Source organism: Asterias rubens, chromosome 18 (genome assembly GCF_902459465.1).
Source record: "Asterias rubens chromosome 18, eAstRub1.3, whole genome shotgun sequence".
Lineage (NCBI taxonomy): Eukaryota > Metazoa > Echinodermata > Asteroidea > Forcipulatida > Asteriidae > Asterias > Asterias rubens.
Window position 1 is genome coordinate 11,829,768 of NC_047079.1, and position 25,794 is coordinate 11,855,561.

General features: G+C 40.3%; 1 protein-coding gene across 1 annotated transcript in view; it reads right to left on the bottom strand.

The window, feature by feature from the left end:
- Positions 1 to 543: 543 nt before the first annotated feature.
- Positions 544 to 25,794, bottom strand: part of LOC117302223 (lisH domain-containing protein ARMC9-like) — a 28,955-nt gene continuing 3,704 nt past the window's right edge. The window contains exons 6-30 of the mRNA XM_033786054.1: positions 25,371 to 25,386; positions 24,781 to 24,947; positions 23,639 to 23,725; positions 22,909 to 22,946; positions 21,791 to 21,814; positions 20,177 to 20,285; positions 19,781 to 19,879; positions 17,648 to 17,738; positions 16,935 to 17,058; positions 16,352 to 16,491; positions 15,884 to 15,960; positions 15,172 to 15,246; positions 14,670 to 14,760; positions 14,161 to 14,213; positions 13,549 to 13,659; positions 12,647 to 12,688; positions 11,177 to 11,250; positions 10,640 to 10,679; positions 9,733 to 9,826; positions 8,054 to 8,097; positions 7,867 to 7,931; positions 7,215 to 7,378; positions 5,862 to 5,963; positions 4,677 to 4,772; positions 544 to 878 (exon numbers count right to left, since the gene is read on the bottom strand). Coding sequence (XP_033641945.1) covers positions 838 to 878; positions 4,677 to 4,772; positions 5,862 to 5,963; positions 7,215 to 7,378; positions 7,867 to 7,931; positions 8,054 to 8,097; positions 9,733 to 9,826; positions 10,640 to 10,679; positions 11,177 to 11,250; positions 12,647 to 12,688; positions 13,549 to 13,659; positions 14,161 to 14,213; positions 14,670 to 14,760; positions 15,172 to 15,246; positions 15,884 to 15,960; positions 16,352 to 16,491; positions 16,935 to 17,058; positions 17,648 to 17,738; positions 19,781 to 19,879; positions 20,177 to 20,285; positions 21,791 to 21,814; positions 22,909 to 22,946; positions 23,639 to 23,725; positions 24,781 to 24,947; positions 25,371 to 25,386 — 2,064 coding nt within the window. The 3' untranslated portion in view covers positions 544 to 837. The remainder of the gene's footprint in view (positions 879 to 4,676; positions 4,773 to 5,861; positions 5,964 to 7,214; positions 7,379 to 7,866; positions 7,932 to 8,053; positions 8,098 to 9,732; positions 9,827 to 10,639; positions 10,680 to 11,176; positions 11,251 to 12,646; positions 12,689 to 13,548; positions 13,660 to 14,160; positions 14,214 to 14,669; positions 14,761 to 15,171; positions 15,247 to 15,883; positions 15,961 to 16,351; positions 16,492 to 16,934; positions 17,059 to 17,647; positions 17,739 to 19,780; positions 19,880 to 20,176; positions 20,286 to 21,790; positions 21,815 to 22,908; positions 22,947 to 23,638; positions 23,726 to 24,780; positions 24,948 to 25,370; positions 25,387 to 25,794) is intronic.

Sequence of the window (25,794 nt, forward strand, 5' to 3'; positions counted from 1 at the left end):
GTGCGACTCTGGAGCACCTGTCTGAAACGGGTGTTAAATATCAGGCTTAATACCAACGTGATGTGAAGTCTTAAATATTGAGAAATATTCAATAGGTGTTATTTGAAACCTGTTCTCATCTATTTGATGAGCCAATAAACCAAGTTATGAGTTTTTGAAGGAAGTGCCTGGTTTTGGTACTGAAAGTCACATTTCTTTTTCATAAATTTTCAATTTTGTTCAACGAAAACTAAATCTTTTTACACACCTATACAACAATCAGTGAAAGAAGCACATTTCTTCCAAATATAAATATCATTTACATAAATACATACTTTGATAAACGCTACATTATTTCATAATAATTTTTATTTGCAAATTTTTTGATTTTGTTTGCGCTTTGTTTTCTGCAATCAGTAACCCTCAGAAAAACAAATAATAATAACAGTGGCTTCTTATATAGCGTGCATATCCGTCACTCAGTGACGCTCAATCACTTTAACATATATTTTCCTGCAAGGTATGTGGGAATACGTTTGCATAACTTGTTGTACAACTCCCCCCGCCCCCCCCCACCCCCCAAAAAAATAAAAAAATTCAAGTCTGTATTAACAGGTGAAACAATTCTGAAGCTAGTATTTTTACACCCCAGCAAAATTAAAGGTACCTGTATACATTGTGTTCCTTCTGAGGTGAATGACTTCCAAGAACTAGGTTAAAAGGAAATGTTTTGCGTCGCCATCATGTCATTTTAACAGCCTGGGAAAATTTCTCCGGAAAAACATTTCCCTGGGAAAATGTTGTGTCTCCACCCTCATCACCTTTGGTTCTTTTTATCTGGTATTCTGTTGACTCGACTCAGTTGCGACCAGAACCGGATTGTTTCCACGAAGACACGCCTGGAACAAAAACAACCATTTTGTTTATTAAATTCGCCTTCATAGAAAATCTATTTCTCTATAAATGATTTCATTTCACATCATTTGTACCAGGGAGATTTACATGAAACTTACAGGGTTTGAAGATAATGATAGTGGAAAGTTTCCCTTCAAATCTTACTTACTGAGGTGCTGTAGTTTTTGAGAAATGAGTAAGACAATGTCATGAAAATCCGTGTGTAAATTATTAAAATAATTTTCATGACCTCAGCACGTAGTATTTTCAGGGAAGCTTTCTACTATAATTATCTTCAAACTGTGTAAGTTTAGTGTAAATCTGTGGACATTGTGTTTTTTTGTCCTACAAAAGTTACATAGACCCTTTATAGGCAGTGGACACTATTGGTAATTACTCAAAATAATTATTAGCATAAAACCTTACTTGGTAACGAGTAATGGGGAGAGGTTGATAGTATACATTGTGAGAAACGGCTCCCTCTGAAGTGACAACGTTTTTGAGAAAGAAGTAATTTTCCATGAATTTGATTTTGAGACCTCAGAGTTAGATTTTGAGGTCTCGAAATCAAGCATCTGAAAGCACACAACTTTGTGTGACAAGGGTGTTTTTTTGTTCCATTATTATCTCACAACTTCAACGACCAATTGAGCTCAAATTTTCACAGGTTTATAATTGTATGCATATGTTGAGATATACCAAGTGAGAAGACTGGTCTTTGACAATTTCCAAAAGTGTCCAGTGTCTTTAAGGATTATTCAAAAGAGGGCGCTATCAGAAGAAGTTTAGACACAGTTTGCCATATGGGGGGACAGATTCTCCAGAGGGACAGAATCTCCTGGCACACAGGCATCCAAGAAAACGAACTCCTGCAGTAAAAACTCACTCAAATGTTAAAGATATTAAAGGTGAAACCACATCAACTCTCAAGTGCAGTTCAAAAACCAGTGATTCACTTAAACGCTGTTAATAAAATATCATGGTTAAAATGTTCACCACATAAAAAAACTTCAACACTTCAATCAGTTAGGGTCAAGATAAAGGAAAACAAAATTGAACTACGACACATAAATAATATTCAATGACTCCTGTGGAATGCAGTGAATGGATGGCAACATATCAAGTACAAATGTCAAAATGACTTTTCCAAAACAATAGACCAAACTAAGGCTGGACGAAATAATAGTCAGGTGCCATGTTTGCGCAATGAATGTTAGCATTCATTACTGTTATGGAAACAGGGAACATGACCAAGATGGTGACAGGGTGATAAAGGTCTATAGGCGTTGTCGGGTGCTTTTAAACATTGTACCAAAGCACCTTTACACCGGTGCTGCTCCTGTTTGAGCATTAAGCGTTCCTACAATATCCTCAACTCCTTTGGAAAATACGGCACCAACTGACAAATTTACACGCAGGCTGCTATTCATTCACATCAACAATCTCTACCCTCGCATGTACCCACTTACTTATGGGTGATGAGAAGCAATTATAGTTAAGTGCCCTGCCCAAAACAACAAGTGTCACAACCAGGGTTTAAACCCCATTCTGATGACTCAGTCATATAAAAAATTTCCAACCGGGATTCGAACACACATTCTATAATGACTCAGTCATACTATAACACACAAAAAAGTTATTACAAAGTGTGTGTCACTTCAATCGGTGCAAGGTTTGTAGTCACGATAAGATCATGAAAGGTTTGATGTTTACATTGCCATGGTAACTACTTAAGGTTTGCGTCAACCGAGCCAGCACTAATCACGGAGCGATCACCTAAGATAAATAAAGTCAATCAGTGATTATTGATGAATGTCAATGGAAAAAAAGTAGTGTAAAGGGGCTAAATTCTGCAGTAAATAAATAACTTGATTAGAAAGTTAAGAAATTAAATTTCTTGGAATAGACCTTGTGCAGTGACCTCATCATCCGGCTGCATCTTTGAGGTAAAACCATGACGGCAAAAATGGCAGTTCAGAAGCAAAGGATGGGTCAATGAGCAATATCAAACAATGGACTTTTATATCAAGTCGGTATTTGCATTCTGATCAGTCACTCGGCCATTTTTGTCCATTGCTAAAACTATCTCAGCTCCCTCAGGAGTATATAGTTAGGGCAGCCAAATTTGTTGACCACCAAGCCAACTCTACCACAAGAACAACATCTACCCTCAAAGGTAACCATTTACCCCCTGGGTGAAGAGAAGCCATTATAGGTAAGTATCTTGCTCGAGGACACAGGTGTCAAGACTGGGTTTTGAACCCACCGCAAATGACTTAGCCACTAGAACTTGAGTCTGGTGCCATTGACTGTTTAGCCACGACACGCCATCCATGAGGGCGCCCTTTTCCAGTGAGGTCAGAGGTCACCAGCATAAGGTCTACCTTGTATTAACAAATCCCCAACCGTTTTGGAAAGATGAACAACCAAATCAGTATTTGTGGTCAGACTGTTTAGCCACGACACACCATCCCTGAGGGCGCCCTTTTCCAGTGAGGTCAGAGGTCACAAGCATAAGGTCTACCTTGTATTAAAACAATCCCCAACTGTTTTGGAAAGATGAACAACCAAATCAGTATTTATGGTTAACCTATTTAAAACACTTAGATCCCAGGTTAGTCACTTGTTCATGCAAATAGTGCAAATTGACACCAGCATCAATAGTGTAAATTGACACCAGCATCCTGCTACGCGTTTCCTTTGTTACATCCACCTTCAAAGTGAAAGCAACACATTTTTACAGAAACCTGTGGTTTTTCCAGTAGTTTACAACCAGGTCATTTCCTGTGTTAATGATGAATTGCTATATTAAAACCACAATAAGCAAATAAATGACAACTGAACAGATTCCAAGCTGAAAGAATTGCAACATTTTTTTCTGGTAATGTCTCTATTTTGATCTAGTTTTTAATAGGGCATAATATATCCATTACTTTAAATTAACAGAATGAATGAATCGCAATTTCATTAACATTACAGTAATTCAATGAGTTGCAAACCAAAAAACAACTTGTGGGGTGCAGTGAAGAGGTGAGAAGGGTGGGGAGATAAAAGGATGGAAATGTGAAGAGTTTAGAAAGTTTTGAAGCTACAGGGGTGGGGTACAGGGGTACAGGGGTTGGCGGGGTAAAAACGGTGAGAAGGATGGGGGGAAGTCTAGGGGTGGGATAGGTAAAGGGGTGTAGGGGTGGGATAGGTAAAGGGGTGAGAAGGTCATGAAGGTAGGGGGAGGTGGGGTGAAGGAGGTATAAAAGGGTATAATTGAAGAGGTGACTGGTGAAGCTTGCTTGAAGGGAAAGGGTGGGGAAAGGGTGGGGAAGAGGGTTTAGAAGGTGTGAAAGGTGGGGAATTGAATGGGTGGAAAAGGAGCAGGGTTAGGAGTAAAGAGGGTTTAGAAGGTGTGAAAGGTGGGGAATTGAATGGGTGGAAAAGGAGCAGGGTTAGGAGGGAAGAATTTGGGAAGATGACAGGTGGGGAAGGTGGCGAAGGTGAAATGGGTGGGATGGGTGACGAGGAAATAAGTTGAAATGTAGATGAATTAATGGGGTACAGAAGGCGCAGTGTTAGGAGGGAAAATTTGGTGGGACAGGTGGGGAAAGGTGCAGAAGGTGAAGGGGTGGGATGGGTGACGGGGATTGAAGGTGAAAGGTGGGTGTGCATTGGAGGGTGGAGATTGTGCAGAGTTAGGAGGGAAGTTTTTTGTGGGGGGGGGGGGGCAGGGGTGACAGGTGGGGAAGGTCGAAGGGGGAGCGAAGGGACCGAGGTGCAGGGCAGAAGGATGTCGAGTTGAGAACACAGCCTACTTTTAACCGATTTCAATCCACTATGCTGCCTGGATGGATGATCGTAGGAATCGCTGGCAAATGGAAGCGAGACAGAACTCATAGCGGAAACTTTGCCTGTTGGAAATTAATGTCTGGGTTAAGTATCAAAGAGCTATGGAACAGCGAAAAAATTTATCCGTTATATGGTTAGTATTCTGAAGTGGATGATAACTATTTCATGGGAAAACATATACCGGGTTTTCAGCTTATGGTTTAGGATAGTGTCATAGCCCAAATTTCCACCGTCAACAACAAATTAAAACCCAAAAAGATTTAGGAATGAAAGCGAAGAAAGTTCCAAATAAATCTAAGATTGTTTGGGTTAGTGGCATTATTTCAAACACAACCTTGCTTGCCCACAACCCTGTGCTATAAAAAGTAATGATGTAATTAATGAGGTCATAACAGTAGCATTAGTCATCCAAACCAAAACCACCAACAAAACAAACATTTCTATAACATTTTTTTAACAAAAACCCAGAGTCATTTATTTTCTGTTTGAATTTTTTATCCCAACCTCTCTCTAGACAATAAGTTCTGTATTCGTGTCAGAGAGCGTCTAAAAAAGTATTTGAACTGATTCCTAAGATGGCTGATAAAAACTCTCCAGGGCCCAATTTCAAAAACTAGCTAAGCAAAAAAAAAAAAAAAACCAGAATCATGAATCAAAAATAATCCTACAAATTCAACATGTGCTCTGCAAATAAATAAGCAAGTGACTTCTTCAAGATCATTCTTTGTTACTTTTAGATTCAAATGAAGGAACCATTGCAATAAAAGTTTTGAATCACAGAGTGTGAATACTGAGTTGGGGATTCATAACAAGTCTGTTGTGACGCGGAAATTAAATTGAAATACAGGACTGATACTTCACGGAGATGCCCACAAAGTTCCAAAACAAATTTTAATTTTGCCCTTATAGAAGTGCCCCTTAACTTATATGCCCTTTCAATAACGAAACTTGAATTACTTAGGGATTTGCCTCTCTGACAGACTGCCCCCCCCCCCCCCAATTTTATTTTTTTTGATTTGGGGGATGAGTTATGCGCTTAAAAATGGTTTAACGTTTAATCAACAAGAACAAACTGAATAAGCAATGCAAAGCAACGTGGGTCTGGAGTTGGTTAGATTTCCACACCCCGATCAACAGATGAAAACACTTACTAGAGGAGCTACCAGGTCGACCTATGACCCGATCATCTAGTTCTACATTCTCTACTGGTGGAAGGGTGCCGTTTGATGCACCGGCTCTGGTAACCTGTTTCACTTTAGTAAGAGGATAATAAAAATATACAGGTGAGAGAAATGATGGATGGAGCAAAGCACCGGACTACTGGGAGTGTGGCAGATTTGTTACAGGCCCATTTCGAATCCATGGCTTTGGCTTTGAAATCGGCTTTAGGCTCCGTCCTCTTGTCTGAACCCCTGAGCACGTACGCAAAGCACTGCGCAAGAGTCAAAACAAACGCGGGGCAAAGCTAGCCTGAGCCAAATCTGGAGCTGAAGCTGTGGTTTCGAAAAGGGCCCTAAAATGGCGGCTACGGCTATGGCTGTTGCTAGAATGGCTCCATCATAATGCATTGAAGTATAGGCATGCTAAGCAACAGTGGGAGCCGGAGCTGAATTGGCTAATTTCCATTTGGCCTACAGACCATGGCCCTGTTTCATAGAACTGCTTAAGCACAAAAAATAGCTAAGCACAACAAAATTATGCTTACCAAACCAGGGTTACCAGTTAAACTACCATGTCACATGTAAAATGTATGACTTGTATCCTGCTCATTTCTGCTATAAAGCAGAAAATTGTTAAGCAATATTTTCTGCTAGAGCAGTTCTATGGAATTGGGCCCAGGTCACACAGAGCAATTTTTCAGGCAACTTGGAAGCAATCACTTGCACTGCATGCACAAGGAACACTTCGGCAGCACAAGAAACATACCCTCTGTGGTGGTAACTCACTGTACCCTAAAAAATAATAAACTAAAATGTTAATGCATTTTATCAATGGACATTGCCTGGAATTGGTTGCCTATAAATTGGCTTGTGTGACTCAATAAGCCCAGCCATAATGTCTAAACAAGATCCCCATCAACTGACAACCATGTCATGGTTTATGCAGCACCGAGAGTCCCTCTGAAACAGAACATTTCCAAAGTGTTAATTGATGAAAGATATGACGAAAAAATTAAACAGATTGGGAGACTTTCAGGACACTAGGTGGCAGCAGACTCATAACCACATCAATCCATCATTCTTGGAGATTACACTCAGTGAGATTAAACCATACTCAGATTTTACACAGTGTCTGCTGCCACCTAGTGTCACAAAGTGTCCAATTTATATGAAAGCTTGATGCAGTTTCAATGTAAATTCAAATACAGCAAGGTCTGCCATTCCTGAGAAGAGGGAGGTCCTACTTTTTCAGTCATCTTCAAACTGATTCAGATCTGCAAGAAAAAATCGCCATCACAGAATCAGCTGAAAAAAATTAGTAAAAATTAGTAAAGGTTTTCTTACTTTGTCTACTGCCTCCTGTACTTGGCCTGATCCGAGGGGGTGACCCGGAGACCTTTGGAGCAGGTGGTGGGGTCATACCCCGGGTCAAAGGTCGCCCTTTTGTGGAGTCAGGTGTCCGAGTGAGTCGAGGTCTGCTACTGAATGCTTTATCATAGTCCACACTCCTGCAAGCAAAAATTATGAAAAGATATTGTCAAATATTTCATGGTATGTTCTCAGAAGGGCCCTTGCGTATCCTTCTGTTACGCGCACATTCACTTGCAACACATGCTTTACTGCATCCTTCCTCCATTCACTGTATCTATTCCAAAGGCCAGTAGTGTGAGATATTCTTCAAGCTTTTTCTGATAGTACTGTTGCACTTTGGAACTCTGTATCCTGCTTTCTAACATCTTACAATCTGTTCCAGTTCAAGAGAATCGTCAACAACAATCTTCCCTGACTTTAAATTAGCTCTAAAGAAGCACCTAAGTTCCAGTGGCCCTCTGGCCTTGTGTTGAGTGATTTTTTATTCAAATACAATAAATAACATTTTAACTGAGATAAACCGTCTGCAACTTTGTTTTGGTGTCTTCAAACAAAGTTTTTAAAAGAGGAAACAAAATTCTTATCCATCTAGATTGAATCAACAAAATAAAGATTTGGCACTTACTTTGGGAAAGGGTTTTTGGCTTCATTTGTAGGTTTGGAAGCAGACGTCACTTCAGGCTTGGGATCCTGTTGATTCACAGAAAAATTGATATGAAAAAGAACTGATTTATAAAGCTGTCACTTACCAGGAATAACAAATAAAGTTGAAATACATTTTTTCCTTTTGAGAAATTTAAAGGTTAACTCACCCCTGCAGATCGAGAAAATGTCTTGCTTCTTTCTATGTCAAATTCTATCAAAAGAAGAAAAATAAATAAGGGAATAAATGTGTGGTGAAGAGGTTTTTAACTAGTGGTTTAAACCTGCCGAGGCCTGGTTCTTGATAATTTTACCAAGAAGAAAACCAGGCCTCGGCGGGTTTAAACCACTAGTTGAAAACCCATTCAACACACTTTGATTCCCATTCATAAGTACCATTCATAAGTACGAAAAACATCAACACTTTTGGTCAAAAAGTAAAATAAATGCAGAAATTATAATTGTTCAATGATTTCTTTCAACACAACACCCCTCCAGCTATGAAATGGTAAGGCCCTCCGCCGCCCTCGGGTAAACAACTCCTTATAAGGGAATGCTGTGGGCGTCGCGCGTATCGCGTGATGTGGCACAACTGTCCCGGCCGTTATTCTCGACCAATAGTAATGAAGAAACTGTCTTATAAGCACAGGTGCAAGCTCGCGTGTCACTCCCATGTTTCAACACTTTTTACCGGTCATAAACAAAGGTTTATGCACACCCACGTGACGCGCTCTCCACCAATAGGAATAGCGAAATTGTCTGAGGTATTTATGAATGAAGATTCATTTGCGAAAAAAACTATTAATGATCTTTTCATGTAGACTTTTATTATGCAGCTAGTACATCTTGGTCTTTCCCCTGTATCCAATAGCAGAGATAATAGCTAATATTCATTGCACAGAAAAGAAACCAGACTGTTTTTTTTCTTCCAGCTCCAGTTTGGTTTAGATTCAAGAAGTATCAAGATGGCCACACCATGATAAGGAAGTGCAGGGCCAAACTTCATGAACCTGTTGAGCAAAACATTCTGCTTGGCAAATTTCTTTGCTAAGCATGAAATGAACCGGGGTACCATTCACACCAATGGTATCTGTCTGGTGTTCTGGCTGATAATCTTTTTTTTGCTTAGCAAAAGGTTTGTTGAATAAGCAAGTGTTTGCGCTTACAGGATTTATAAAATTGGGCCCTGATGGTAAGGGTTGAAGTGAAGGAATGTAAATCTCTGAATGACTGATTAGAGTCTACTGTGATGTCAAAAACACCAATTGACCCCTTTCACGTGCGTCACGACTGATGCCACGCTCACCATGTTGGTGGGCAAGTTAGGTTAACGTGTATAAACGCCGCGTCGCCTAAAATGCGCACTTCACTGCATAACGCACAGCATAGAGTTATATATAAAAACGCACAGTGAAATTGCCCACCAGTATGGCGCATTCAAGATTTTTCTGATGATGACGTCACGTGAAATGGATCAATAGACCTTTCTTTTGTTGATAAACAAACCGCCTTGGTTGGCATGGAAGGCCGAATATTTGTAAAACACTCAATCGTATTAACAGGCGTTTCAAACAAATTCAAGATTGCTGCAAACTTACAATTAATTAAATTACCTCCCATAATTAGTTGTTTTGTTTTCAACCAAATCAACACAATGGTTGAATATTTTATTAACATTGTCACAAACAGTAGCGATCTGTTTTTTATTTGTATTTATGACTGTCCATAGTTTTCCAACCTGGGTTGTCAAAAATTTGGGCTGAGACGTTGCAAAAGAAAGGTCTATATAGTCTATCTCACACTCAACTTCAACTACTCCAAAATGGGACTTGTCTATGAAACTACTCACCACTCGGGGGTTTCTCATACGAGTCACCTTCAGCGGCAGCTGCTTCAGAATGATGACTACTACGACTACCACTTCTTGTAGGAGGTCGATACACCTGCAAATATCAACAAACGCATCCACAGTTAGATTATTGGGAGACTTTTGAACACTAATTGTAGGTGACAGCTAGCCCTATATAGCACTCTGTCTCTGTGCTGTACACAGATTAATACGAAAGTGTAAAGCCGCCAGGGCTATGTGACAGCAGACTTACATGTACCATGTAAATGAACTCCATGAACTTGGGTTTTTCTTTCCTCTCAGACCGGCGTCTGTGAATGTTTCACTGTCTGTGATACTATTATTAAATTTCATTTTTTTATATTGTTCTGAGCATGCACACATTACCTAGAACTATGGATTTACCCGGTAAGTCTGCTACCACTGAGTGTTCCTAAATGTCTCCCAGTTTGTACCTTAATTTACAAACTGAAAAACCAGTCCCACAAATGTTTTTTATTGTTAAAGGCAGTGGACACTATTGGTAATTACTCAAAATAATTATTAACATAAAACCTTTCTTGGTGACGAGTAATGGGGAGAGGTTCATGGTATATAACATTGTGAGAAACGGCTCCCTCTGAAGTGCCATAGTTTTCAAGAAAGAAGTAATTTTCCACGAATTTGATTTTGAGACCTCAGATTTAGAACTTGAGGTCTCGAAATCAACCATCTAAACGCGCACAACTTCGTGTGACAAGGGTGTTTTTTTCTTTCATTATTATCTTGCAAGTTCGATGACTGATTGAGCTCAAATTTTCACAGGTTTGTTATTTTATGCATATGTTGATATACACCAACTGTGAAGGCTAGTCTTTGACAATTACCAATAGTGTCCACTGCCTTTAAAGAATGCGAATGGTCTTACCTGTCCATTAACTGGTGGTGCATTGCCCGCCAACGACACACTGAAAAGAAAGGGGGAAGGGAAAAATCAGTAAGAATGACTTGATTCAACTTTGTAAAGATCCATGTAAAAACAGAAACAAAAAAACACTGCATTATCCACAACAAAGATGTGTATTGAGAGAGTGGACCAGAGGGACACGTTTTCTTTGGTCACTTAGTCTGGCACCCTGTGTTTGCCCTTGCATTTTTTGGGGGGTCACAAAAAGGCTTTGTAACTGTCCCTTAGTCAAAACCCTCCCAATATACGGCTCTGGTCCACAACATGATAGAGCGCCCTCTACAGGTAGGCCAGAATTGCCTGGTTTGCAGTGTGAAAAATGATGAACTGTTAACAATTTGTAAAGCTGACCTTGTAGAGCTTTGGTCAACCTGTTTAGCTTGCTTTTTTGTTAAGCAGTGAGGCAATGCTTCTCTGTTGTTGATGTCTTTTGCGATTGTTTTGTGTTTGTGGAAAATAAAATAACTAAATAAAACACAAGTCGTTGTAAATCCTTACTCTTGAGAGATGTCCACCATGGCACTGCTCCCAGTATCAGGTCTTGAGAACGGCTTCTCATTCATTGCAGATCCCTGACAAGAAATAAGAACACTGGGCTGACAATCTATCCAACAATTTTATGTTTAACTTCAACGCACAAACATCCCTAGCTCTGAGGAAACCTGTATAGACCCCAACAACCCTTCTATTCCATGGCAAAACAGCCAAGCTCATTTTGATTTTTTTTCTATATAAGATCATTTCTTGGTAGAGCACTTTTCCCATATCAATCTTTGTTTAAAGACACTGGACACCTTTGGTAATTGTCAAATACTAGTCTTCTCACTTGGTGCATCTCAACATATGCACAAAACAACAAACCTGTGGAAATTTGAACTCAAAATTACTTCTTTCTTGAAAACTATGTTACTTCAGAGGGAGCCACCCTGCACCAATGTCACCACTGTCTGCTCATGGTCTGCCATTTTGGGAAGCAGATTTCATGCAAAGATATGGTGCGAGTCTAACAGCACAGGGCCTAATTTCGTAGATCTACTTAATGGCCGATTTTGTGCTTACTGCGCGAGTTTCTATTTCATAGTGATGCTAACGGTAAGCACACGAAAAAGGCATGCTAACCTTCCGGTGCTTACTGTATGAAAATGAATGATGTTACAATGCAAATCCATGGTGTACGCGTCTAATGTCTAATGTCGTTGCTAACTTGTGAAATATGCTTATGCTTAAGAAATGCTTACGCTTAGCGCGAACATTTGCCTTGCGCTAAAAGCTATAGACAGGGCTATGAAATTGGGCCCAGTTATCACCTAAAATGAGAATTGCACATTAACACTGGGAGATTCGACTCCCAAAATTATACAAACAAGATTTATCATACAGGTTATAAATAGAGAAAGGAACATCAAATGGAAGAGGGGTTAGTGGGTGGGGGTAGAGCATTGGGGAGGCATCACTTTATAACAGCTTAAATTGCTTAATACAATTTTTAAATTTTATGCTAATGACCTTATATGAAATTATGCAAACCTGACAACCAAAGGACCACTGATTGGATAAACTAAAATGAATTATTCATGCAATACATAACAATATTTGACAAGTGCAGACATTTTCTGATGTTATGAATAACCTATTAATGAAAGGTGTTGGGAAGGGAAGCTGATTGGTAGCATTATATGTTAATGCAAGGAACGAATACATTATAATACATGCATAATAAGATTGGATGTGAGGGGTTAAACAATCCACTTCAGCCATTGGAGATGCAGGATATGAATAATGCATAAATTAATATTAAGTGAGAAAGTGGGTGTGGCAAATTAAACCTCAGCAGCTGATTGGTTAACAGCAGTACATGACTTATGAATCATTCATAAAAGGATAGGGGTGTGATTGGCGGTTGAGTGAACCTGTGTCTTGAATTGGCAGGCAGGATATGAATAATTCATGACTTATGGTAATTGCTACCTTATCATCAGAAAGATTTGGGAATGGTGTGTTTGTCAGCATCTGGGAATAAATCATTTATCAATAATAAGACAGGATTCCATCAGAACAGTTATCTTTAAAATGACCACTTCCTTGGTCGTGCAGTAAACATGGACGTGTCTTTTGTAAAAATCTATTTGTAAAAAATCTGAATCTTTAAAATAAGCACAATTATAAAAATTAAAGAAATACTAATGAAATTAAACAGATTAACATTAGTTAAGTTGGATGGATCATCCAACTGGTTTTAAACAGATTACATGAGATAATCTTCTCAAGATTCAATAGATGGACATTTGCATCGGGAATAAAGAATATTAATTTTGCTTTTACTTTTTACATACAACAGTGTGTGTTAGCACTGTATACTCAGTACTTTCTTGAGCTCTGTGAACATAATCACAGGCATATTACTTGGGTGGGATTCGAACCCACGACCTTTCTCAAGATTTATGTGTCTGAATCAGAAGGGCCACACTCCCAGTTTCATATTGATCCAAGATGATAATGGCATCTTGGAAGTTGATTCATATGGGAAACCTCAATCCCTGGCTTGGGAATGGGGGCAGGAGTGGGATTGGTTGACCTTACCCCTAGGTACTCTGTACTGAGAAGCTTCTCTCCAGCTAGTTCTCCTGGCTTAGCTTCAACAGCTTCAGCTTTGTCTAAGTCAGCTCGGTTAGGGTTACAGTTAGGGAATGGGGGCAGGAGTGGGATATGTTGTTTGTATCCTTACCCCTAGGTACTCTGTACTGAGAAGCTTCTCTCCAGCTAGTTCTCCTGGCTTAGCTTTAACAGCTTCAGCTTTGTCTAAGTCAGCTCGGTTAGGGTTACAGTTAGGGAATGGGGGCAGGAGTGGGATATGTTGTTTGTATCCTTACCCCTAGGTACTCTGTACTGAGAAGCTTCTCTCCAGCTAGTTCTCCTGGCTTAGCTTTAACAGCTTCAGCTTTGTCCAAGTCAGCCTCCATGGCGTCTTGGTCTTGGTCCTCCTATAAACACAGAAGATTCATTCACAGAAATCTTGATAAAAACACTATTCATGCAAAATTATTATAATGAATTTCTGGTAATAAAACCCAAGGATGCCTCAACAGCCAACTTAAAGACTGTAATTTAGAAGCCCATAAGAACCTGCAGACAAGGGTGCTAGCATTGAACCAGAAACACCAAGGTTAAAGGCCAAGTCACACTGCAGCGATAATGAAAACGATAACGATCACGACGCAAAGAGAATGCATGCTATTGGTCGATTGCTCCACAAAAAATACGCACACGCACATTCAACCAATAGAGAGCGTTCTCTTTGCGTCGTGATCGTTATCGTTTCCGCTGCTGCAGTGTCACGCGGCCTTAACCCCCGACTCTTCCACAGTACGTGTTCTGGGTTCTTTTACCTATCTTACTACATGGGACTACGACTCACCCATCAGATGGAAAAAGCAATTATGGTTAAGTATTTTTTATTTCTTCCATTTACTCAAATTCCTTACCTCTGGCTCTTCATCTTCTTCATCATCAGACTCCACATCATCAGTCACAACATCTGAACAAGTACACCAAAAATTTACCGTATTATGAATAATGCATAAATTAATATTAAGTGGGAAAGTGGGTGTGGCCATTTAAACCTCAGCAGCTGATTGGTCAACAGCAGTACACAGCTCATGAATCATTCATAAAAGGAATGTGGATGTGATTGGAGTTAAGTGAACCTGGGTCATGGATTGGCAGCAGAATATGAATAATTCATGACTTATGGTAACTGCTTCAAAATATGAGTTGTGTCATTTCTTAATTCCTCTGCGTGTTCTTAAGTAGGACTCTGGTTTTCTTAATGAGAAACAAGTGATTCGTGATGAACATTCATTATCTGCCACTGGACAGCACTGGACCCCCGCTGGGTCAACTAGACACCAGTATTCTACATTCTAAAAGACCAAGTGTTGGGTTAACCCTCTTACCCTTACCCCTAATGACCCAGGAGCCACCCCAAACATACCTGTATTAAGTTGTTTGATTATGAAATGAATTTGCCGATTCATTTCTGGGCTGTCATCTTTGATGAAACATTTAAGAATCTCTTCCATTCCCTGCAAGTCAAAATAAAAATTCCTTTCATTGAAAAATGCTATATTTATTTGGTTTGCAGTAACACCATGTGTGTACCTACTAATACTAGGTAGAGTTTGTTCTTAGAGAACTGTCTTTCTGGAGAAGATTTACCGGATGTTCAGGAGACTTCTCAGTTCTGAAAAGATTTGTCCTGCTTTTTAACTACTACACTGGGTGGAAGGTATAGACAAATTGGCTGGGACTATTACTTTAGCTTATAGTATCAGAACTAACTGCACTACCGCGGAGTCAGTTCTTGAATTGGTCTCAACGTTTCGATTAGCTTGCTCTAGTCATCGTCAGCTGTTGCAATCTTCAAAAATGGAAATTCACCGAGAGGCATCAAATTTAGATTTAAGTAAAACTTTAAAATTTTGGGTGTGACTTACCATAGCTTTAGCTTCTTCTCTTATCTCTGGAACACAAAGGATGCTGTACAGGGTGCCATTTACATATGGGCGGATCTGCGAAATAAATACATGAATAAATTAGCATAAATTGTATATCTTCCAGTTCATGGAAGGCGGGTTGGTCATGTTGGTGCAACCTCATTCCCATTGGTGTATGATCTCGCCATGTGAATTTTACTTGAGTTAAGAAAATGAATGGAAATGTGTTAAAATGTGTAAATATATGGCAAAGTTTAATTAGGCATGTGGTTGATCCAATCTACACACACAGTTAAATATTGTAGTCCGCAAAGGAAGCCCTTTCATTCTATTTTTTACAGTTTAAAGACACTGAACACTACTGGTAATTGTCAAAGACCAGTCTTCTCACTTGGTGTAAAAACACTCCTGTCACACAAAGTTGTGTGCTTTCAGATGCTTGATTTTGAGACCTCAAAATCTAATTCTGAGGTCTCGAAATCAAATTCAAATATTTAAGTGGAAAACTACTTCTTTCTCAAAAACTACATTACTTCAGAGGGAGCCGTTTCTCACAAAGTTTTATACTATCAACAGCTCTCCATTACTTGTAACCAAGTCAGTTTTTATGCTAAAAATTATTTTGAGTAATTACCAATAGTGTCCACTGCCTTTAAGGTGACCACATAAAACATTGTCATTCTGGAGAGAACCCTGGATATATTATTCCTACCTCTTGGTCTTCATGACCCAGGAGATCGCTCAACACCTTCAGCATCTTGGTTTTGTCTTTGATACATTTTGTCTTCCCTGTCAAGAAGAAAAAGAAGAAAATCTTTGTCAAAATGCACATAAGACTTCAAAAATTCACTAAACTTCTGAATAATAAATCTTTTTTCCTTTTAAGGAAAAAGGATTTTATAATCCTTTACCTTCGAGAAAGACTCTGCTATGGTCAAAACTTCAGGCTATTAACAATTTTTTGCTATTTGTCTATACAGAGGAAAACAGTTCATAATTGTTATCATGCACACGAGATAGATTGTGTCTGACAGAAGAGACAGCTAAGTGCTTTATGAAATCGGGCACAGGCCATAGGGTTTAGGCTGGCACTTCATTTCTACTTCAGCAAGGTAATGTAATAAAGCTCAGTGATAAGATATTGACAGTTTTAAAACTATGGATGTTTTTTTGTTTGTACCTGCTGTTCGAAGACACAAGTTCATCAACAAAGCAACGGAGTATTCTAATGTATAATCGGACAAGGAATCGCTATCCTCTAGCACTCCAATGAGCCAGCTGATGATCCCAGTGTTTATCATTGAAGTCTGCAGATGACGTCTGTGGACAAATAAAGCAATATTTGCATTATATTTTGTGACACCTTTGTAATGTGTTCTCACTGATCACATAATAGTAGTAATAATTGTGGCTTCTTATCTAGCGGTCATAATCACAATAATTCTATTAACAAATTATTATATAGCGCATTCCAGAATATTCGTCTCAATGCACTTTACAGTAGTGCCCTGGGATGGATTTCACAAAAATAACAAATTAAAGCAAGTCCTAAGTTAAACTCGAGATAGTCTTAATTCTTTGTGAAATCCCCCCCCCCCTTGGGCCAATAATATCCCTTTAGTTACTTATCCTTCATTCAGTGAAGCTGAAGGCCCTTCAACATTCAGTATTTTCCTCCAAGTTATGTGGGACTACGTTTTTGAAGTATGGGATCGTTTTTTGAGGGGGGGGGGGGTTGGAAGGTGGAGTTTTTGTTGACTTACTTGAGGCTGAGTTTCTGTAATGCTCCGAGGACATTTTCTCTTGTGATGGGATCTTTCTCCTCAGATTGCAGAGTTGCTTCAAGTACCTCAATTATCTTCTCATTCTTACCAAGATATGTCCTCCCTGAAAGCAACAAAGATGAAGATGGAATTCATTAATCAATAGACGGTATTGAATAACCCCTTTTGTTGCTATGAAAGCAGCCATATTGTAGGGCAGGCCGTATGCGGGTCTAAAAGCATACATCAATGAAGCACGCAGCGTTCCCGGTTTGATTTGTAGGGCACAAGCACGCACACATTCACAGACGCCAAATTGTTAGCAGGTGTTTGAGTGGTAACGTCATACTCGATACAATCTATTATTTTTATATTTATAGTATTACATGCAAGCCATGGCCTCTGTTGCCCCTAGTCTTGGCTTTGGTGCCCCTTCAAAAGTTTCCCATTGACTTTAAGAGATTCCAATAAGACTTTTTGAGATATGGTGGACGCAATGCTACAACACTATTGGGTTTGGGTAAATTTGTGTGTATACACCCAAACTTAACACTGTCCACTCCTATTGCGTCTCCCATACCTCAAAAAGGGTAATGGAAGTGCCCTTTGCAAAATAAAAATGGCCTTGCCCTCTCAAAAATGAACCCCAGGCCTGTGATACAGTGTTCTTTTCTACTGATCTGGGATGGATTCTTTATAAAGGATTACTGTACCTGCAGCAAGAGATGCAAATGCATTGAATAACCTGGCCATGTATTGTTGAGTTACGTCATCTCCAGCTATGAGGGCATCCATTACTGCTTTCTGTATCAGTATATAATAAAGACTTTGATTGATTGGGTGGTTGATGGGTCACTTGTATGATAGAGGGGCGAGGGTCGGGTGGTTGATGGGTTACTGGTAGGATAGAGGGGCAAGGGTCGGGTGGTTGATGGGTTACTTGTATGATAGAGGGGCAAGGGTCGGGTGGTTGATGGGTTACTTGTATGATAGAGGGGCAAGGGTCGGGTGGTTGATGGGTTACTTGTATGATAGAGGGGCAAGGGTCGGGTGGTTGATGGGTTACTGGTAGGATAGAGGGGCAAGGGTCGGGTGGTTGATGGGTTACTGGTAGGATAGAGGGGCAAGGGTCGGGTGGATGATGGGTTACTTGTATGATAGAGGGGCAAGGGATGGGTGGTTGATGGGTTACTGGTAGGATAGAGGGGCAAGGGTCGGGTGGTTGATGGGTTACTGGTAGGATAGAGGGGCAAGGGTCGGGTGGTTGATGGGTTACTGGTAGGATAGAGGGGCAAGGGTCGGGTGGTTGATGGGTTACTTGTATGATAGAGGGGCAAGGGTCGGGTGGTTGATGGGTTACTTGTATGATAGAGGGGCAAGGGATGGGTGGTTGATGGGTTACTTGTATGATAGAGGGGCAAGGGTCGGGTGGTTGATGGGTTATTGGTAGGATAGAGGGGCAAGGGCTGGGTGGTTGAGGGGTTACTTGTAGGCTAGAGGGTTGGGTGGTTGATGAGTAACTTGTAGACTAGAGGGTTGGGGAAGGGTGGTTGATGGGTTACTTGTAGGCTAGAGGGTTGGGTGGTTGGTGGGTTACCTGTAGGCTAGAGGGTTGGGTGGTTGATGGGTTAACTGTAGGATAGAGGGGTGGGGCTGGTGGTTGATGGGCTACTTGTAGGATAGAGGGGTGGGGCTGGTGGTTGATGGGCTACTTGTAGGATAGAGGGGCAAGGGTCGGGTGGTTGATGGGTTACTTGTAGGATAGAGGGGCAAGGGATGGGTGGTTGATGGGTTACTTGTATGATAGAGGGGTGGGGCTGGTGGTTGATGGGCTACTTGTAGGATAGAGGGCCGAGGGTCGGGTAGTTGATGGGCTACTTGTAGGATAGAGGGGTGGGGCTGGGTGGTTGATGGGTTACTTGTATGATAGAGGGGTGGGGCTGGTGGTTGATGGGCTACTTGTAGGATAGAGGGCCGAGGGTCGGGTAGTTGATGGGCTACTTGTAGGATAGAGGGGTGGGGCTGGGTGGTTGATGGGCTACTTGTAGGATAGAGGGGTGGGGCTGGTGGTTGATGGGTTACTTGTAGGCTAGAAGGTTGGGTGGTTGGTGGGTTACCTGTAGGCTAGAGGGTTGGGGCTGGTGGTTGATGGGCTACTTGTAGGATAGAGGGGTGGGGCTGGTGGTTGATGGGCTACTTGTAGGATAGAGGGGTGGGGCTGGTGGTTGATGGGTTAATTGTAGGATAGAGGGGTGGGGCTGGTGGTTGATGGGCTACTTGTAGGATAGAGGAGTGAGGCCTGGATGGTTGATGGGCTACTTGTAGGATAGAGGGGTGGGGCTGGTGGTTGATGGGCTACTTGTAGGATAGAGGAGTGAGGCCTGGATGGTTGATGGGCTACTTGTAGGATAGAGGGGTGGGGCTGGTGGTTGATGGGCTACTTGTAGGATAGAGGAGTGAGGCCTGGATGGTTGATGGGCTACTTGTAGGATAGAGGGGTGGGGCTGGGTGGTTGATGGGCTACTTGTAGGATAGAGGGGTGGGGCTGGGTGGTTGATGGGCTACTTGTAGGATAGAGGAGTGAGGCCTGGATGGTTGATGGGCTACTTGTAGGATAGAGGGGTGGGGCTGGTGGTTGATGGGCTACTTGTAGGATAGAGGGGTGGGGCTGGTGGTTGATGGGCTACTTGTATGATAGAGGGGTGGGGCTGGGTGGTTGATGGGTTAATTATATGATAGAGGGGCAAGGGTCGGGTAGTTGATGGGTTACTTGTAGGCTAGAGGGTTGGGGATGGGTGGTTAATGGGCTACTAGTGGTAAAAGGGTGGGGGATAGAACCAACTCACCCTGTGTTCATTCATTTCTGCACATCCTAGTAGGTCATGTTGTATATAGGCCGATAGTACAGTATCTCGCTGTTCACCTGGTTCACTGCGAGTCAAGCGCTGCAAACAAAAACCAACAAAGAAACAATAAAACAACTCCTAATTGACTGTCAGAGAGAAGCACTACCAGCATTAAGAGGGATGGAGCTTCCAATCTCTCTCAGCAGAAACTGATTAGCACAATATTGACAGCAAAAATGGATTTAGCGGAAACCCACCCTCTTCAGAACAGCAGCAATGTGTTTTTTTTAGGACAGTATAACAATTCAAAATTCTGTATTCAAAATTCAAGCAGTTGCAGACACAGAGTTTATACAGAGTTCACTAGAATCAAATATACAATCCTGAATCTCTTACCCATCTCAGAGCTTGTAGGAGTAATTCTCGTCTTCGTTTTGGAGCGTTGATCATATCAAACTTCACTTGATCATAATCAAGAGATGGAAGTAATGGAACCTCATCTTTACTGTAATTCAATTCAATTCAATCAAACATTAATTAATAATAGTAATAATAATATCGAAGTCTTATATAGCGCATGTATCTACCAAACAAGGTACTCAAGGCGCTGAGTATATACAAACTTTCAGAAAGATAGGTTATTGAAGTGATGAATTCTGAGACCCAATTATTTAGCACCTTGTAAGGGTTTCCAAGGTGCTACGGTACATACAGCAGCCACAGCCAGGAACACCGGGGGGGACCCCTTCTCTTTTCGATAAGTGCACTGGGTTCTTTTACATGCGTTACGCAACACATGGGGCCAACGGCTTTACGTCCCATCCGAAGGACGAAGCAATGGTTAAGTGTCTTGCTTAAGGACACAGGTGTCAGGGCTGGGGGATTCAAACACTCTGCTGATCAGAAACACCAGAGTTTGAATTCGTTGCTCTTAACCGCTCGGCCACGACACTTCCAGTTAATAGATGTTAAATGGGCGTTCTTCGCTTGTAAACACAGCTAGCGCAGAAATTCAGTGCAGAATGGTGATTGTAAGCGCAGAGCTTGGCGGGAAGCAGAGCCATGAAACTGGGGTCCAGATATTATTAAATGAGGATTGAGTATTAGAATGAATAGAGGGAAGAAAGGTCGTTGGTGTGAATTCTCTTGAGATGTTTATAAAATATATGCTCAGGGCACAACTTCACAAAGCAAAAAAGTTCCTCGCAAGACAAATTGTCAGTATTACCATAGTGATTTGCATTAAGACATCACACTTTACTAAGCAACTACGATTGATTTGCAGTTTAGAACAACTTGGGAAATCGTCCCCAGGACTTGGAAAGCACATGAGCATAACATTATTATTTAAAGGCACTCAACAGTTGGACACAATTTGTATTACACAACATATCATATAATAAACTTACACGGTAACTAGCAACGGAGAGCTGTTGATAGTACATGTATGAAACATTGTAAGAGATGGCTCCCTCTGAAGTGACGTAGTTTTTAAAGATTTTACTCCTCAGTACACAGCCTGAAGCCTTTCTCAAAGCACATACATTTTTGCAACAATTGTTTTTTTTTTCTTCTTCATTATTCTCTTGCAAATTCAATGACAAATTGAGCCCAAATTTTACTGCAGGTTTATTATTTTATGCATATGTTTGGATACACCAAGTGAGAATACAGGGGTCGATTTCACAAAGAGTTAGGACTCGTCTTATCGTGAGTTAGGACGAGTAACTCGTCCTAACTTAGGATTAATCTTAAGGTCTGCATGCTACAGTGCAGGGTTGGGACTCGTCCTAAGAAAGATGAGTCTTAAGTTAGGAAGAGTTCTGTGAAATCGACAGCTGGTCTTTGACAACTACCAAAGGTGTCTAGTGAGTTAAATGAATGAAATGTAGAATAAAAAGAAGAAGAAAAAAGGGTCTTGGTTCGAAACCGAAGAAGGAATTCCAGGCTTAGTAAACTGAGGTCACAAAGAAGAGACAGAATACACAAATAGGTAAATATAAAAATTACCTGAATCTCTCTTCTGGGATTGGACTATGGGTGAGGGAAACACATTAGGGATAATCATCATGCATCGAGCATCATCATGCAAATAAACATAAAAACAGAAAATTAACAAAAAGTCAAAATCATACACCCATTCCAGAAATTAACACCAAGTCAAAATCATACACCCATTCATTCATTCATCTGGATTATACCGTTGCCTCAGCGGGTGCAAAATCACAGTAATTACAGCTTGCATGAATAAAGGCGAGTGCAATATTGCAATAAAGAGTCCTTATTCAAACAAATGACAATAAATAGTATTGAAATAAACAATCTTGTATCTTTTCCCCATTGGTTTATCTTTTGATATTGAAAAGAAGAAGCTTCATGCCTGGGTGATCCTTTTCAATTGCCCTTTGTGATCCATGGCTAGAGTATGATTGTGCAGTATAGGGATGTTATAGCATTCACAAAATAAAGATTCGCTAACTACATGCAGGGAGACTGCCAACATTAGAGCTAAATAGCTAAGTTGGGAAATCACCGGCAAGTTAAAGGCAGTGGACATTATTGGTACATGTAATTACTTAAAATAATTGTTATCAGAAAACCTTTCTTGATTGTGAGTAATGGGGAGAGGTTGATAGTATTTATTGTGAGAAACAGCTCTCTCTGAAGTGACGTAGTTTTTGAGAAAGAAGTAATTTTCTATAAATTTAATTTCGAGACCTCAGATTATGAGGTCTCGAAATCAAGCATCTGACCATGGTGCGACAAGGGTGTTTTCTTCTTTCATTAATATCTCGCAACTTCGATGACCGATTGAGCTCAAATTTTCACAGGTTTGTTATTTTACGCATAGGTTGAGATACACCAACTGTGAAGACTAGTCTTTAACAATTACCAATAGTGTCCAGCGTCTTTAATCCGGAGACGTAGGTTCAAATCCTGCTCTCGTCAATTCTACATTGGCCACCTCAAAATCAATCTCAATATAACCAGTCACATTTTCCTTATAGTTTATTATTTGATTTTTCATAGTCGTCATAACCAGAACAGAAACAAAAAGTACTGAAAAAAAAATTCAAATTGAAACAAGAAAATGTTCTAAATTTGTTTGAAAAGCAGACTCTTCTTACCTTGGATGTGCAAACGAAGCTCTGATTATCTCTCCAGCCTTTCAAGAAAAAAAAGGAACACAACAATAACTTTCTTCCATAAATCAAAATTATTTCAGCAAACATTACAAGTTGATCCATCTGAAAAGGACAAGTCTTGACCATGGTCTGAGAGAGGTGATCTCGTTGCCTGTATTTGAAAGCCTCCTGAAGACATTTCTGTTCCCCAAACAACCCTGATTCGTTTGTTTTTCTTTTTGTCCAGGTCTCCTGTACAGCGCTCTGTTCTAAGTATCAGTTGAGCGAGAGGATGTCTAAAGAAAAGAAAAAAAATGCACCCCTCCTAATCAGCGTCCTAAGCTCAGTTGTTTCCTGTTGTGTTGAGTCCTTCTTCAGCTGATCTACGAATGTTAGTCTCCTCCTGCCCTTGCTCCCTCCTGCCCTTGCTCCTGTTTCCATTGATGGGTTCCCAGAGAACTAGGGGGCTCACAGCTAGCTCTGGATGGCGGACACAGTGGCCAGCAAGCCTCATCCTTCGTTCCCTGATCTTAACAGTTACTCTTGGTAGGGCAGCGTAGAGCTGGGAGTATAGCGCTATATCAATGCTTCGTATGACCCAAACACACCAAAAATGCAAACTAGAGCGTGAGAGTATTTTGCAAGGACATTCCACAGAGTCTACGTATCAAAATTATAAACTACTTTTTAATGATTCTTACATCATCAAGAATTTAACAAATTATCTACTTACAGTTGAAGGTCTGTTGACATCCACAGACTCTCGGAGTTGATTTGAAAACAATCTCTGGCAAACAGTTTGTAAGTACTCTGGCGTTACCTGCAGAGAACAAATCACTAGGTCAAGTTAAAAAAACAAAAACTAACATCTACAAATTTGGCACAGGAAATAAAACTAATCTAGTAGTGGATATACAGGTCTGGAATTTCATCTTTGGGAGGGCAAGACCACTTTTATTTTGAAAAGGATACTTCCTTTGGAAAATTTGTTGGTCTATTTGAAACTTTTGTAGCAGCACCAAGGCCAAGACCAGGGCAATGGAGCCATGGCCATTAAGGCATCTTTGTGAACCAGACTTGGATATGCCATGGTTACTGTAAAAAAGATGTTTTCCTGATTTTATTTTGTGGGTTGCTATTCAGAAGACAACATCCACTAGTTTGTCAGTTGAGTTGAGTTGAGTTGTGTTGAGTCAACTAATGGAGAACTAAATTGCTATCAAACCAGGCTTGGATATGTTGGGCAGGTAATACCATGGTTACTGTAAAACAGTTTTTTTCCTGATTTTGTTTTGAGTGTTGCTATTCAGCAGACAGCATCCACTAGTTTGTCAGTTGAGTTGAGTTGAGTCGTGTTGAGTCAACTAATGTCAAACTAAATTGCTATCAAATAGACAACATCCAGTAGCTCGTGAGTCAACTAATGGACTAACTTGACATTGAACAGAAAACATCCACTAGCGAGCTAGTGTGTTTTGATTTAATAAATAAGAGACCAAGTTGACATTGAACAGAAAAAATCCACTCGCTGGTAAGTTGAGGTGAGTCAACTAACTAATACAAACTTAGTTGACATTGAGCAGACAACATCCGCTATCTGCTTAGCTGAGTTAGTTGAGTCAACTAATACAAACTTAGTTGACATTGAGCAGACAACATCCGCTAGCTGCTTAGCTGAGTTAGTTGAGTCAACTAATACAAACTTAGTTGACATTGAGCAGACAACATTCGCTAGCTGTTTAGTTGTGTCATCTAAGAAGAAAATAAGTTGACATTGAACAGACAACTTCCACTAGCCGGTTAGTTGAATTGAGTTGAGTCAACTAATAACAAACTTAGTTGACATTGTGCAGACGAATCCACATCATAACTTACCGGACTTCCATTGATACAGCTTTCTAAGGAGTCCACAAGCTCAGCAGTTATTCCGATTAGATTATGATAGTCTGATTGTAGTTTGTTATAACGTTTGATGTACGTCATACAGCGTCTCTCAGCTTCCACGACATTCTGCTGTATCTGATTCATCTGCTCCAAGTTTTCTATAAATGTAAAATTAACAATTCAATTAACTAAACTCAAAGCATCGTTTATTTCCACGTATTATCATCAAGAAAAAAGTACAGTCAATATATATGTATGTGGAAGCACGTTCCAAAAAGCGGGGCTTGTCAAGGAACAGCCTACAAAACAAAACAGCAGCTTTTAATAGCATATACACAAATAACAACAAGTAGCATTAACAGTGTATATTTACAATGATATCATATCCACACATCTGAGATCTTTGCTGTTATGAATTTATGACATTATAAGTCTCTTGCACACTGAAAGTTGTTGGGAGCATTCCGTTGGTCCCACATACACTGTTTTTATACATGAGGGAAACAAATATACATGGCATTGATTAATGGGACTGATAGTATTCAACTGCTCACAGTAAGGAAAGGATTTAAGATACTTACTGTCATTTAAGTCTTGCTGTTTTTTTGGTTTTTTTTTTAAAGTTAAGGAATAAATATTACTATGTATCTCTGTGATTATGCAAGAAAGGGATTCTCAAATTTCCTAGGATTATTAGTTAAAGGCAGTGGACACTATTGGTAATTACTTAAAATAATTATTAGCATTAAACCTCACTTGGTAAAGAGTAATGGGGAGAGGTTGGCAGTATAAAACATTGTGAGAAATGGCTCCCTCTGAAGTGGAGTGGTTTTCGAGTTTTAGAACTTGAGGGCTCGAAATCAACCATCTAAACGTACACAACTTCGTGTGACAAGGGTGTTTTCTTCTTTCATTATTATCTCGCAACTTTGATGACCGATTGAGCTCAAATTTTCACAGGTTAGTTGTTTTATGCATATGTTGAGATACACCAACTGTGAAGGC